The sequence below is a fragment of the Halichoerus grypus genome, chromosome 10, assembly GCF_964656455.1.
Source record: "Halichoerus grypus chromosome 10, mHalGry1.hap1.1, whole genome shotgun sequence".
In the NCBI taxonomy this organism is placed as follows: Eukaryota; Metazoa; Chordata; class Mammalia; order Carnivora; family Phocidae; genus Halichoerus; species Halichoerus grypus.
In genome coordinates this window covers 6387091-6402352 of record NC_135721.1, presented here as the reverse complement: position 1 = coordinate 6402352, position 15262 = coordinate 6387091, and the positions used below count along the sequence as shown (strand labels likewise).

At 45.4% G+C, this 15262-nt stretch overlaps 1 protein-coding gene across 12 annotated transcripts in view; it reads left to right on the top strand.

The window, feature by feature from the left end:
* The first annotated feature begins 8086 nt into the window (after positions 1-8086).
* The window catches only part of KIDINS220 (kinase D interacting substrate 220), a 104763-nt gene continuing 97587 nt past the window's right edge, over positions 8087-15262 (top strand). For 11 of the 12 annotated variants that reach the window (XM_078055937.1, XM_078055938.1, XM_078055936.1 and 8 more), the window contains exons 1-2: positions 8087-8238; positions 15087-15230. In XM_078055937.1, the coding sequence (XP_077912063.1) occupies positions 15123-15230 (108 nt within the window). In that variant the 5' untranslated portion in view covers positions 8087-8238; positions 15087-15122. The remainder of the gene's footprint in view (positions 8239-15086; positions 15231-15262) is intronic. The other variant, XM_078055939.1, reaches the window with a different exon arrangement.

Genomic DNA, 15262 nt, shown 5'->3' with positions numbered 1-15262 from the left:
TCTTTTAAACTTAGCTGTGTGACTGTAAAAATAATTCTGTGTTCTGTTTTGTGTGGCTGCTCTAGGTATCTATAGCAAGATGGCTTGTGTTGGCTCAGTCAGCTTGTTGCTATAGCCAGATGTCAGCTCAGGTCGCTACTGTCATTAAAATACTGCATTTCTCCTCACTGGTAAAATCTCTTCCATTTTCTTATTACATATCTTTTATTTTTCAAATATGCCTTGTTTTGTGCTCATGTTATCTTTTCTTTGTCCCATCCTTCAGAGCAAGACCAATGGCGTCCATTAGCACAGGCTGAGACGCACGGTCCGCAGAAAGGCAGGTCCTGATCTGCCAGCCAGGGCAGAAGGGGGCGCACTGTGTCCAGTAGAGGGAGGCCACCACTGGTTGCTATCCCTTTTGTCAGGGTGAGTATGAGAGTACCCTAAGATCCGAGCTATTCATACCATCAATGGGGAAGGCAGCTGCCCAGCACCCGGAGACCAAGGACTGGTGAGAAGATGAGTCCCCTCCAGCTGGCCAAGGGGGCCACCAGTCCCTCAAGAAGCTGAGTTCCTGTTTTGTCACTTCACTTTTAAATTCATGAATCATCTGCTTCAGGAAGAATGTGATAAACACATTGCCTTATAGGATTAAACTCCCATCCAAAAAAAAAACCCAAACACACGAAAAATAAAAAAAAACCCAAAACAGACGAGTACTGGAAAACCATCCTACAATCCACAGCCTGTGCAATAAAGCTTCTTAAAAGTCAACAGAGGCCCTCTGCTTCCTTACCCGACCCAGCCCTCTACTGAACACCGTATAAGGTCAGTTTTGACCTCTGTTGCTGAATTGTGGTGGTTAGTTTTCCCTTTTTGTATCACGTGCTCTTCACAGCATTTGGCTCTGTTGACCTCTGTCTTCTTGAGATCTTTTCTCTCCTTCTGTTAAACTGTCCTTACTTGCTTCTCCTGCTGCCTCTGGATGATCACTGTTTGCAGAGACGCCACGCTGGATTCCCTGGTCACACACCTGTCTGTTCGCCTACTTCTTCAATGTCCATCCTACCCTCTGCACCTAAAACTCACAGGCACCCCAAATTTAGGACATCAAACTCATCATCTAGTTTCACCACCCAAGAACTTGTGATTGCTCTCGTAGTGCCTGTCTCACTAGCTATGGTATGGTATGGTTACCCAGGGCAGAAACCGTGCACCACCCTTAGCCTTCCTTACCCACTGAGACTTCCTCATGCCCCACCTCCTATACAACTAACGGACTCTCTGCTGCCCCTGCCCCCTCATTTCTCACCTAGCTCATAACTGTGCTTGCCTTGCACCCTCTGGGCATGTCTTCAACCCATTCTCTAATGTGCAGCCTTGAGCCATCTCCAAAATCAACATGTTTCATTTTCCTGCTTCAAGAAGGAAACTGTTGGCCAAAACCTTTCTGATAAGTTCAAACTCTTAAGTGTGGCATAAAATCTATGATCTAATAACCCCTGCTCATCCTTCTTGGTGCTTTTCTCTCCTGATTTACACCCCTGACAGTACACACGTACTGCTATGGACTGAATGTGTCCCCCATGAAATTCATGTTGGAATCCTAACCCCAGGGGGATGGTGTGAGGAGGTGGGGCCTTCGGGAGGTGTTTAGGTCATGGGGGTGGGACCCTCAAATTGCGATTAGTGCCCTTATAAAAGAGACCCCAGAGAGCTCCCTTGCCCCTTCCATCATGGAGGACATGGTGTAAATGTTGGCAGACTGCAACTTGCAAGAGGGCTTCTCACTGAACTTGACCAAGCTGGCACCCCGATTTTAAACTTCCAACCTACAGAACTGTGAGAAATAAGTTTCTGTTGGTTATAAGGCACCTAGTCTATGGTACTTTGTTAAACAGTCTGAATGGACTAAGGCACTCACCTTTATAATGTTCCAGCCATGTTGGATAATTATACTTTCCCCAGTTTCTCTCTCCTGCCTTTCTACCTGCTGTTCCCTTACCCAGAAGTCCCCTCCATACCATATCCCCCACCACCAGCCCCGTCCTGCCTAGCTAACTCTGGTTTCATCATCAGGATACGGCCTCATTGTCGCCAGTCAGGAAATGTTCCATGAGCTTATACTATGTGCCAGGAATAATGATGAATGCTAAGCATTCAAAGATGAGCTACTTCTCTCTGGGGCCGAGGCATGAGCCTGGGCCCGCCTAAAGCCAGCCTCCTGGGCTTCTCGTGCTAGCATTTGAAATGTTCTTTCAATCATTAGACGTGTAAAATTGTAAGTGGAAGATCTATACCTGGCCAAAAAGGAAGTTCTCTCCTGCCAAAATTTATTCAAGAGAAAAACATAATATTGAAATGCTATACTCTAGACAAAAGAAACTTCCATTCAATCACTGTGGCAGCATGAGGTCTGGATGGCTTAGCCATTCATACGGGAATTTCCACCAAAAAGGACTACCGTCGTATACTAAAAATACCTACCCACACTGTGGTTTATGGGTCCAAATTCCTAATGGAATAAAATGTCAGGGGCACATGATTATTGGAATAAAATTCCGTAGTTCTTCATCATTAGTCAGTTTCTCCCTGAGCAAACTGATTCAGAAAGTCAGATGATAGTCATTCGGGCTGTTTCCTTATATTGGATGTATTTTGAATCATCCTATTGTCTACTTTTCTGTTATTCTTGATAAAAGTTAATCAAAGTTTTCATTAATTTTATCTGTTTATGACCTACCTGTGCCCCTGAAGGAAAATTACTTTCAGGAAAAGCCTGTGCACAAGTATAATGGAAGAGAAGTACATGTGATTTACTCTCTTTACTGCCTCAAATACACATATAAATGTAGCTTGACGACTTATTTTCTGTTTTTATGGGTTGGAGTGGGTTCAGTGAACATGCAGCTTATTTGATCTGCATAGCAATTGCATCCTTAATTTCTCTCTTTCCGGGGCACCTGGGTGGCTCAGTTGGTTAAGTGACTGCCTTCTGCTCAGGTCATGATCTCAGTCCTGGGATGGAGCCCCAAGTCAGGCTCTGTGCTCAAGCACAGAGTCTGCTTGTCCCTCTCCCTCTGCTTCTCCCCCCCCGCCCCTCTGGCTCGCTCTCTCTCTCTAAAATAAAATCTTTTTTTAAAAAATCTTTAAAAGAAAAGAATAAAAAATGTCTTTCTTCTTCCTGTTGTCTCTTTAAGTCAACTTCCTAGGTTGGCAACATGGTAATGTGTCTGCCTTGCTGGTAGCCTTGTTTGACTTTAGTTGAGCTGCAAACAACTAAAACTCAGTCTTTTTCATGTGAACTGATAATTAACTCTGTTACAACTTTCTTTCTTCCAGTTTTCCCCTCCCTGTCTCTCCCTCTCTCTCCCCAGCCCACCTGAGCATAGGGTCTTATGTTCCTTCTCTTTCCGGTGTCATCCTAGGGTGAAGGAAACTTTCTTCTGTGTGTGTGTGTGTGTGTGTGTGTGTGTGTGTGTGTTTTAATGCAAAAGGAACATATTAATCAAACTGGTCAGAGAGGACACTGGCAAAGATACCTAGAGAAGTGATAGTCACACCATCATTAATTAAGGCAGAAAAATGGCATCTCAGGAGCATCCCTGTTCCCCTGCTGCTTTTCAGTAATGGATGTTTAAAGTAATAACTGGTCAATAAAGTTTTTACTTCAAATCGGTTAGAAAAGTTAGAGAATTCTATGTGGTGAGATTAGGGGAGATACCTCTTCAAATTTTTTGTATTTTACAAATTCTTCATAATGAACACATCTTCCTTTTTATAATCAGAGGAAAGCTGTTTTAAAAGCAAGATAGTGTGTAATTTAAGATTTTTTAAAAGATTTTTTAAGGTTTTTTTTAAAGATTTTATTTATTTATTTGACAGAGAGAGACACAGCAAGAGAGGGAACACAAGCAGGGGGAGTGGGGAAGGGAGAAGCAGACTTCCCGCTGAGCAGGGAGCCCGACGTGGGGCTCGATCCCAGGACCCTGGGATCATGACCTGAGCTGAAAGCAGACGCTTAACGACTGAGGCACCCAGGCGGCCCTTTAAAAAGATTTTTATTCATTTATTTATTTTAAGGAGAGAGAGGGAGAATGTGAGCCTGAGTGGGGGGAGGAGCAGAGGGGAGAGGGAGAGGGACAAGCAGACTCCCCACTGAGCTCAGAGCCCAAGGGCAGCTTGATCCCAGGACCCTAAGATCATGACCTGAGCAGAAACCAAGAGTCAGATGTTTAACTGACTGAGCCACCCAGGAGCCCCATAGCTTTTTAAGATTTCTATGGAAAATCTAATATACAAGGAAATTGAAGCCATGTAAGGAGATTGGACTGCTGAAATCCTCATCCCCATATGCTGATACTGTTAAAAAAGATGAAAGAGGGCGCCTGGGTGGCTCAGTTGTTAAGCGTTTGCCTTTGGCTCAGGTCATGATCCCAGGGTCCTGGGATCGAGCCCCGCATCGGGCTCCCTGCTCCGCGGGAAGCCTGCTTATCCCTCTCCCACTCCCCCTGCTTGTGCTCCCTCTCTCGCTGTGTCTCTCTCTGTCAAATAAATAAATAAAATCTTAAAAAAAAAAAAAAAAAAAGTCAAAAAAGATGAAAGGGTGATTAAAATTACAGTGTTGATGGGGAGAGTGGTGAGGGATGGAAAGAAAACTCCTAGTTTTCCTTCCACATAATAGCACATGACAAGTAGAAAAGCCAGACTCTTGGAGTGATTTAAGTGTTTCTGCTGAAGCAAGAAAGCCCTTAGGATGAGTTTGCCAGAAAGATTTAGGCAAGCTGAACAAACTGCAGAAAGACCAAGGAAAGTGAAAAGAGAAGTTTGGAAGAAAGTTGAGGAGAAGGCATTTCAGTTCTATTTTGCAATAGTTACATTGTGGCAAGATAGGAGTGTTAGAGTCCTTGAGTATGAAAGGGATAAACATTTGGCATGAGTTAGGAAATACTCATTATCAAAATAGATACAATTTCCTAAAGGTAACCGTTATGTTGATAGAAGAGAATGGGCTACAGTGGGATTATAAAGTAACTTACTGTTCCTCAGGACTGCACCTGTAAATGCTCCTTGGCTATTTCTTGCTTCCCACCCCTGGATGAAATTTCCAGTAGGGCTCATCATTTCATAACTTTTCTCCTCACTCTTAGATCGTATCTAGTCACTTTTAGTCAGTAAAAGCTCTCATTTTGGTAATTAAATGCTTGGCCTGTTATAACACTAAAACCCTTCCTCAGGTTTCTTCCTTCCCCAGGTCAGACCTGAGATGGAGGGGAAACCCTGCTTAGTGAATCTTTTCTCTCCTTCATTGCTTCTCTTTCCTCCCACTCTGCCATCCTTGGAATCTGACCCTCCTCTCATCCTCCATTAAAATGTGGGCTGGAATAAAGCCTGTTTCCAGTAGCTTTTTTCCAGGCGGTTATCTGGACTGTTTTTTTTTTTTTTTTTAAATATTCCTAAAAGAACAACTTGTACACGGAGTATCTTCAGGGATTTTTATTTGGGGAGAGGAGGAGGGGAGGAGGTTTAAGTAGCAAAAGCAATTGTCTTTTCAACATCTGGGACTGAATGTCCCACTTCTAGAATGGGATTTGCAAGGCTCTTAAATGAGAACTCCCCACTGCAGTGCAGAGGGGCTTGGGACCACCGAAGCTGGAGAATGACAGCTTCCTGCCCCACCTCCCCATCTTGCTTACTGCTGTATATTCCAGTTTCCCCTGAGAGAGGCTTACTGGTGAGCTGGTTCACTGTCACTCAGCATGGCTCACACATGGTGGGCAGAGGTCAGCTGATGCAAAAGCCCCTGGGCTTTCTGTGGAGGGGCGGTTGCACTAACCAAGCAATGCTGCTGCACTTGCAAAAATTATGGGGTGCAGGGGCTGGGGGGAGCAGTGTGAGGTAGGGATTATCATGGGGGCAGCTCCTCTCACAATGGTGTCCCTCAGGCGAAGGCACGCCAAGATCGAAGAACCCCATCTCCCTGAGTCATCATTTCACTAGCCAACACAATTCCGCAAGATCTTCAGTGCCTTTTGACCCAATCCACATTTTCTCTTTGTGTCCACACACTCATCAAGAAAACCTGTCAAATGCCTTGCTGACTACTCAGTACATTATGTTTAGAGTGCAGATTGCCATTCTGGGGCTACAGATCCCTATGAAACCACAAATTCCTATTCCCATGTCACTTTTACAATCAGTGGTTACTAAAACATCACCTGCTATCCTGTGTAGGCCCTCAAAAAATTATTAGACATGAGAACAGTATGTTCGTATTGAAATCACTGATTTGGACACAATGGGACTCAAACCCAAGTCTGAGAATGGTATGTCATTGGAATCAGCTGGGGAGATATTTTTAAATCCCCGAGCATGGTCTTAGTTTTTAAGAAGGTCCATGGATGGTTCTGATGTGCCAAGGTTGGGGACCATTGAAAAGTATTTCCCAGGGGATCAATCTGGCAACTCCTGGAAAAAGCCAATGAAGAGTATGGCTCTGTCAGATGTTGGCGAGACATGCATGAGACAAGGAGGCAGTACCCCAAATCATATGAGAGGGTTGTAAATAGTGTAGTTTCTTCCTTATTGGCTTACTAAGGCCAGACACTGTTCCAAACAGGGTAAGGGAGTTGGTGTGGGATAAGGATGGAGTGAACCTTAGAGTAGGGGGAAGACGGGTAAACAGGTTAAATATGCTTTAACACAAGCTCTCTCAGTACCTCTAGGCACTACGGCGTATGAAGGTGGTTACAGTGGATGGACTGACCACCTATGCTTGAGGTCAACCGGGAAGCTACACAAAATTGGTGACCACTTCAGTTGCATCCCTTGGAATCAGCTGGACAAAGAGACAGGGAAGAACATCTCGGGGAGTAAACAACACTGTGCAAAGAATGGAGATGAGACCGAGTATGGCCCAATGTTCCAGGAACTGTAAATACTTGCCATCCTGGGGGTGGGGGCAGGATAGGAGGAGAGTCATGAACAAAGCAATGGCAGGAAGTCTGGCAGGGGCAAGTACTTTTTGGTAATTTATTCTATGGAAATGGAAGGCTGCTGAGGAATTTAATCAAAGAAGTGACCCAAGGGAGCAATCTCCTGGAGAACCAGTTAGTAGGGCACCAGCAAAGGCAGGGAGAGAGTTGGGGGCTCTTGGGATAATCCTGGTGGGGAGTTTCTGCAGCCATTAAATCGGGGTTGATGAAGTGGCTGATAGGATGACCTTGGGGAGGGGAGGGAGAGCTGCATAAAACGACTTCCCAATTCCGGTCTCGGTCTCGGTCTCGGTCTCGGTGGATGGGGGCAGGAGCCGGGTCCCCAGACCGGAGCAGCACAGGAGGACGATCACATTGAGTGCGGGGGCGAAGAGCTCAGCTTTGCGTTGAACTCTGGAAACATCAACAGTTGAAGGAAGGGAGGTGTAATCTGAGAGTGTAGCAGCCAGAGAAATGGGAACGTAACTAGGAGAATGGGAGTCACAGACGCCCAGGGAGCAGAACATTTCCAGGAGGGAGTCTGGAAAGGAGTCCACAGTAGGACGTGAGTTGAAAGCTGTCAATCGTTTTTGGCCTCGGGCAAGTCCGAGGTACCTTCAGCCCAGACCGGGTGGAGGCCAGACGGCCAGCCGGGGCTGCCCAGGGGCCCGGGGAGCCGCGCAGGGAGGAGGTGGGCTCTCTGGAAGACCAGGATAGATACAGACCCCACAGGCGCTCGGACAGGGTGGACACCTGGCCTCTGGGTTCCGGAGGAAGAGACTTGAGCGGGCCTCAGTTGGCAATGTATTAGCAATGTCTTCTGAAGTTATAATTGGGTTTATTTCTCTGCCTGAATTTTGATTACAATGGTGAATAGGGATTATAAATTAACTATAATAAAAAGAGTGACACTGTCAAGAAAATATTGCCCGTGGCACTTGTCAAAAATACACCCATTTGGAGCCCACAGGGAGGGGGCGGAGGGCCGCTGAGTAGGGGGATTCGCTGACCCTGCACCACACCCACCTCGCTCCCCGGCTCCCTGCTGCTTTCGGGCTCCCCCGCCCTCCGGGGGCGTGGCCACCGGCAGCCCCGCCCTGCCGCCAGCTGCCACGTGACCTGTCAGTTTGAGGAGAGGGAGGAAAATGGCCGCCGGGTTTGGTGAGGGCGAAGCGCTGGAAGCCGCCGTCTCTCCCTTTCCCGTCTTCTGACTGCGCCCGCGGCAAAGCAGGCCCTTTCCGTTCGAGCTGCGCGCGCGGTCCTTAGGCCGGATTGTGAGACGGTCAGTGCGATGGTCGGCCTCGAGGGATGACGGGGAGAGGAGGTGGGGGCGAGGCCCAGCGGGGAGGGGGCGAGGCCGGGAGCCTGGCTGGGCAAGGCCGAGTGTGGAGGGCCCGCGGCCTGGTGGGGGGGGGGTGAGGCCGGGTGTGGGGGCCCGCGGCCGGGTGAGGAGGGGGTGGCTGGGGAGGGGGCGAGGCCGAGTGTTGGCGGGGCGGCGGCCGGAGGGGGAGGGGGTGAGGCCAGGTGTGGCAGGGCCGCGGCCGCGCGGGGAGAGGGCGAGGCCGGGTGTGGGGGCCCGCGGCTGGGCGCCTGGGGAGCTCGAGGTCTGGCTCTTCGGAGAGGCCGCGCTAGCTGGAGCGCGGGGAAGCTCTCGGACTTGGAGTCTCCCGTGGTCAGTCTGTCAGCCGGCGGAGAGGTGCTTGGCTTGGGGGGTGGGGCGGGGCGGGGCGGGATGGGGTGGGGGTGGGGGGAGGGGCCTCAGTGAAACTATTTGTTTTCTTTCGTGTGGCCTCCGTTGGCACAGCCTCCATCTCGGGACCCGCCTTAGTGGGTACCCTTAAGGCAGGTGTTCCAGGTTTCTTTCCCCAGGCCTCCAAGGGCGAGGTGGTTAGTTTTCTTCCTTTGCTTTCTTGTCGGGCTTCATTTCTCCATTGCTCTGTGCAGGCCTTTGAGTGCCTGGCAAAATATCAGCAAGGCGTTGATTACGATGCTTCCATGATTTATTTATAGGGAAACGATTTCTTTGTCAGCCAGCAATATTGGATTATTTTTCTTTCAAGTTGTTTTGACATAGAGAAAGGTTTAAACCAATGAAGAATATTTTCTTATTAATAACTGTTTATGGAAGCATCTCTTTAGACGCTAGGGGCGCTGGCTAAAAATGGAGCTTTCCTAGCCTTACCCTCCGAAATTCCCATTCAGCTGGCCTGGGGTGTGGCTCTGGAATCACTCCTTCCGATTCCAGGGGGTGATGCTGATGTTTTGTCATCGCCCACACTTTGACAGCACTGAGGACTGAACATCTAAAAATGTTTAAAGCACCCTCGGGAGCTGATGGAGAGCCAAGGGGGAGAAATGCTGCGGCCAGGTTGTGTTCTTTGTTCTCTAGCTTTAGTCGCATGGAGACTCTCATCAGAATCATTTTGGGGTGCTTGTTAAAATGTCAGTTCTGGGCCCGCCCCAGATCTACCGGGTGGGATTCTGGCGGAGAAGCCAAGGGATATTTGTATTTCACAAACTAGCCAGGTGGCTCTGGTGCACACAAGTTTGAGAATCCTTGTTCTACATTCTTTGTGTGAATGATCTCCAGATCTGTTTTTACAAATATTGGGTGGATTAACCAATCCAGCTTTTTTTGGAGCACCTCAAATTCAGCCTGGCCAAAGCACCCCAGGGCCAGGGTGGTGAGGAGGGAGGGGGCCATAACCCTGAAGAGAAAAGTCCTGACTTCCTCCTGACTTCCCTTTTTTGTTAATGGGTACACCCTCCTTCAGTCACCTATGCTTGGCGTCTTGTCATCCTTTTTTTGAATCTACAGTCTTAGGGTTTCTTTGATGTTTACATCCAGAATCTCTCTTCTGGGTATTTTGGTAGGTTAAAAGGTCAAATATGGGGGATTTTATATTGTTTAAGCTCATATCTGTCATTTCTTCTTCATTCCCACCACCTGTCCCCTTTCTGAGGGTTGTTTTGGTGGTTCCCTGACTGGTGTCCAGAGTTCTAATTCTTTGTGTTTTTCTACCCTGGACCACATACACTGCTGGCAGGTTAACTTTCCTAGGATCATGCCAATGTGCCATCTCCCTTTTCCTGCTTTTGCTCAAAAACTGTGTTTCTCAGCTTTATCTGCCATTATGTTAGGGCTGTTTAGAAGGGAAGGAACAGAGACTTACTCTTTTACCTCAGGGAAAAGGAGATTTATAGGACTTAATGAGAATCAGCAAGAAATCAGGATCCAAGGCAGCTTCACCTTCTGCCTCTCTCTCAGGGGCCGCATTTGTTCTGTTGCTTCTCTGTTCATATCTGTGAGGTTCTCTCTGCTGACTGGTTATCTCAGAACTGTATCATTTGGCACATGGCCCATAATGACTGAGTCTTTGGTTTCTGATTCTGAAGAGTTCTAAAGAGAGGAATCTCATTGGCCCGGCTTATGTTTTTGAGCATTCACATGTCCCAGATCATGTGCCCGTCTCTGATGATGGCTGATTGTAGAAGACAGGGCTGTTGGTGGCAGCAGAGCCCATGGGCAGGCGAAGACCTACAGAAGAGGCACGTTTAGTACACCTATGCAGTTTTTCAATTTGACAGTTACCTGTGATGTTTCTACTTGGTATATTCCTGTGATAGGTTCTGGGGATATAAGAACAAAGGAGAGAAAGCCCTTATCCTTGAGGAAGTTACAGATCTAACCAGCCACCCTCACTTTCCAGTCTTAGTGCTTACTTTTTACTTAAACATTCCATCCATGCTATTCATTGTTCTTGGGTGTACACTACATAGTCGCTCGGCTGTCCATGTTTATCTTCACATGAGAATACCAAGGTCTAACTGTGCATGCCAGGCCAGTTCCTGACAGTCAGGGACTACTTTTCTCTTTCTCAGCCCCAATTTTGTAGGCATTATGCCACATATAAGGTGGGTCTTGCCTCAAGAACTTGGAGTTTAGAGTTGTGGACAAGAATGAGTAAAATGGTATACGAGCAGTCAAAATTTAGGTGTATCCACAGGGTATAGAGTCTGAGAGTCAGGGCACTGGCCCAGCTTAGAGTAAGCAGCCAGTCAGTGGAGGCTTCCAGAAGAGATAATGTTAGAGCCAATCCACAAGGATGAGTAGAAACTGTCCAGGCTTATCTGTGGAGGATGGGCATTCTAAGCTGAGGGGGCAGTAAATGCAGAGGCCTAGAAAAAAGGAAGTGTGGAGTAGCCAAGGGTTGCAAGCAGATTAGTCTGCCTGGACCTGGAAGAGAGGATGTGAGTAGGGAAGCAGCTTTGGAGGGAGGGATGGGGCTGGGAGGGGAGACAGAGATGAGACTGGAATGGTAAGATGGGTCCAGATTGTGAAGGATCTGCAAATCTTCACCATCATAATCCAGAATTGTGTTTGAGTCCTGACTGCCCCGCACAGAGCAAAGCTTTTCATGGGAATTATAGAATTGAATCTTTACAGTTGCTTTCAAAGGCTTTGAGTGTTTCAGTCTCTTGAACAACTTGTGAGTAATAAAGCCATCATCTTTTGTTCTCCCAGCGTGAATTTATGGGGAACTAACAGAAGGATTTTAAAAGAAGCGTATTTTAGATCACTCTTGCTTCAATGTGGCAACTTGATTGAGGTGGGGGAAGACTGGAGAGAGGAGAATAAGTTGGGGGACTGTCACATTGATCCAGGTGAGAGATGGTACAGTAGTAATTCTTAGGACAGGTGCCTAGATTACAACAGTTTCCTCTTTTCTGGAAACAGTGCCAATACTATGTGACCTTGTAACCCCTTTCCAACCCTGTGACTATAGTAAATTGGTTCTGGTTGGCACTTGACCCAACCTGGGACTTTTGAATCTGGGAACAAAGAATAGTCTGCTTTCTCTCTTTTGAGAAACTATCTGATTTGGGACTAGATAGCTATTGGCAGCCATATTCCCATTTGTGTAGAGGAAGTTGGTCTATAATGAAAGTAGATTAAGCCAATAGAGAACGAGAATTCTTTTGGCATTTGAAGTCCAGTGGCACCCACCATTCCCACAGTGTGGTTATGGGAAATAAATCAGTATCCTTAAGATAAATTTCCTGTTTTGCTTAAGCTAGTTTAAATTTGTCTCTTGTACCCAAAGGAGTCTTGATTAGCGTAGATGATGAAGACCCTAAAGTAGGGCACTGAGAGTCGGTTAGGCCGATGTGAGATGTTAGGAAATATGTTAGACAGAAAATGGTAATGGTTGTATTCTGGAGAGAGTGGTCGATGCTTTGATATAGTGGATGTGAGGATGGTGTTCAAAATGGAAGGAGTAAATTGAGCAAAGGCAGGTGTGTGGAGCAGCATGCAGGTAGGGACAACTTTGACTGCGTCAGCTTCGCTGGGCTTTGGGAGGAAGTGGTGCTGGTATAAAGAGAGAAGAGTGGTAGTTAGAACCAGATCCTGGACGCCTTACTGAGGTATTAGACTTGATCCTATAAGATGTGAGAACAAGTGAAGGCATTGGATATTGGTTAATAAAAATCTCTTACTGGTTTGCAATGACAGAAGTATCATATATTTGGGGATGTGATGTACAGCATAGGAAGTACAGTCAGTAATATTGTAATAACTTTGTGTGGTGATGGATGGCAACTAGACTTAGGGGGATCAGAAGGTATACTTTGAAACTAATAGGATATTGTATGTCCATTATACTTCAGGAAAAACAAAGTATCACATTCTGGAAAATTAGGAAATAAAATTTCTAAAGAAAATAAAAATTACATTAATGCCATCACCATTTGATCTGTTTCATTTCGGTATTTAAAAATGTATATATTTATAATAGTTGAGCTGCTGTATATGTAGTTGGGTTTTTTTTTTTAGTTAATTTTTTCTGCCACAGAATATATCACAAGCATTTTTTTTGGTCAATAATAATTTTTTGAAACATTTGGTGACTGTGTATTATTCCACTGTGTGAACATAACTTACGTTATCTCCCATCTCTAAGTTTCTTGTTCTTATGAATAAAATTGTGTTGTATTTAAAATCTTTGTCCATGTTTCCTGTGTTTTTAGAATTGATACCTAGGAGTGAAGTTACTGGATCAAGTAACATAACTTTTTTTTGAGGATTTTTGAAAAATAGGTATTATTGAGGTACCATTTATATCAATATTATTTACCTTTTTTACTGTCCAGTTTTGAATTTTGACAAATGCATATAATCATGTAAATACCACCACAAGCAGAATATAGAGGAGTCCCAGAACTTCCCCAATTCTCTTGCACCTAATGTAGTCCCCTCATTCTCCTCCTTTAGACTGACAACCTCTGATCTGTTTTCTGTCCATATAGTTTTCCTTTTCCAGAATGTCATATAAATGGAATCATATGGTGGAATAGTTTCTGTCTTCTGGTCCCCAGAGATACACTTCCACCCCATGTGCAAAACACATCACCCTATCCCAAGGCCCTCCAAAGTGTCAGCTCATTAAAGCATTCACTCAAAGTTCAAAATCTCATTTGAATCTCATCAGCTCTCAAGTTCTAAATCTAAATCAGGTATGAGTGAGGCTCTGGGTAGAGTCCATCTTGAGGCATGATTCCTATCCATCTGTGAACCTGTGAAACTTGAGAAATAAGTCATATGCTATAAAATACAGTGAGGGGACAAACTTGGGATACCAGTAATTGACATTGCTCAAGAAGGGGGAAAATGGAAGGAAAAAAGATGTCACCAGTCTCAAGTAATTTTATTCTCTTAGAGCAAAAATTTTTAATTTTGGTGAACTCTGATTTATCACTTTTCTTTTTTTGAGGACCATGCTTTTCGTGTTATATCAAATAAATCTTTGCTTAATCCAAAATAGTATATATTATCTTCCAAAAGTTTTGTGCTTTTAGATATTTATGTCAATTTTAGTATATGTATTTTATGCAAGGTATGCATTGAGATTTGTTTATTTGCATTTCGATGTCCAGTTGGGTAAAACAACATGCCTGCTTTTTTTGAATTTACATTCTAGTAGTGGTAGATGGACAATAAACACACAATATGATATATTTGCAATGGTGGTTAAGTGCCACGGATAACATAAAGCAGAGCAGGGGGGTGGGAGTGTGGGGACCGCTACGGAGGATGTGTGAGGTTATTACTATATTACATCACAGGGTCAGGTTAGAATTTCCTAATCAGGTGAGTGAAGGAAGTGAGGGAGGGGGCCATGTGCATTTCTGGTGGAAGAGATTTAGGTAGACAGAATCCCTGGGGTGGCACAGCGCTTGGCATGTTCAAGCCGTGAAATGGGTAAGGGGGAGTGGTAGGAGATGAGGTCAGTTAGAGTCATCGAGACCAAGGTAACACATGTGATTTGAATTCTTTGAGAAGCCATTGGAGGGCTTTGAGCAAGGAAGGATGGAATCTGACTCAGTGCTACTCCAGGCGGGCTTCTTCAGGCAGCAGCTGAAGTGGTAGCATCTCCTGGGAGCTTATTAAAGATGCAGACTCGGGCTGTACCCATACCTACTGAATCAGAATCTCTGAGGGTAAGGCCCAGGCATCTGTTTTACAAGGTCTCTAGGTGATTCTGATGCATATTATGGTTTAAGAAGCTCTGGTCAGACTTAGGTTTTCAGAAGATCATTGTGGTGGCTTGTGGAGGATAGACTGTGGGGAAGGCAAATGGAAGTAGGAAGAGCAGTTGGGATCTAGATGAGAACTCACAGTGGCTTGGGCCAAGGTGGTTGTGATGGAGGTGGTGAGTAGTAGTTAGATGTTAAATATGTTTTACAGGTGAAGCCAAAAGGATTCTCTAATAGATTGAATGTAGAGTGTCGAGGATGAGGTAAGTCATGGATAATTCCATGGAAGAATGGAGCTGGAGCTGCCATTTACGGAGATGAAGGAACAGTGGAGCACTTTCTTCTGTTTAGGGGTGGTGATGAGGATGGCTTGGGGGATGCATCTGGGATTTGGATGAGTTAAGATTGAGAGGTATGTGAGTCATGGGAAGGGAGGGGTGGGCATTTTGACAGCTGAACTATGGGGCCTTGTTTTTACTCCTGCCAGTGGAGGTGTGTTTGTACAAGTGTAAGGTTAAAAAGGATAATATAGTTAGTAGTAAATTAGTTTTTTCCTAATCACAAATTATGTGTTATTTAATCTGCTTTTAACAGGTATTGGAATAAAGATAACTGCAGCTTTCTGTGAAGATGTCAGTTCTGATATCACAGAGTGTAATAAATTATGTAGAGGAAGAAAACATTCCTGCCCTGAAAGCTCTTCTTGAAAAATGCAAAGATGTAGATGAGAGAAATGAGGTAAGACCAAGTTTCCTTTCTTTTTCTTTTTT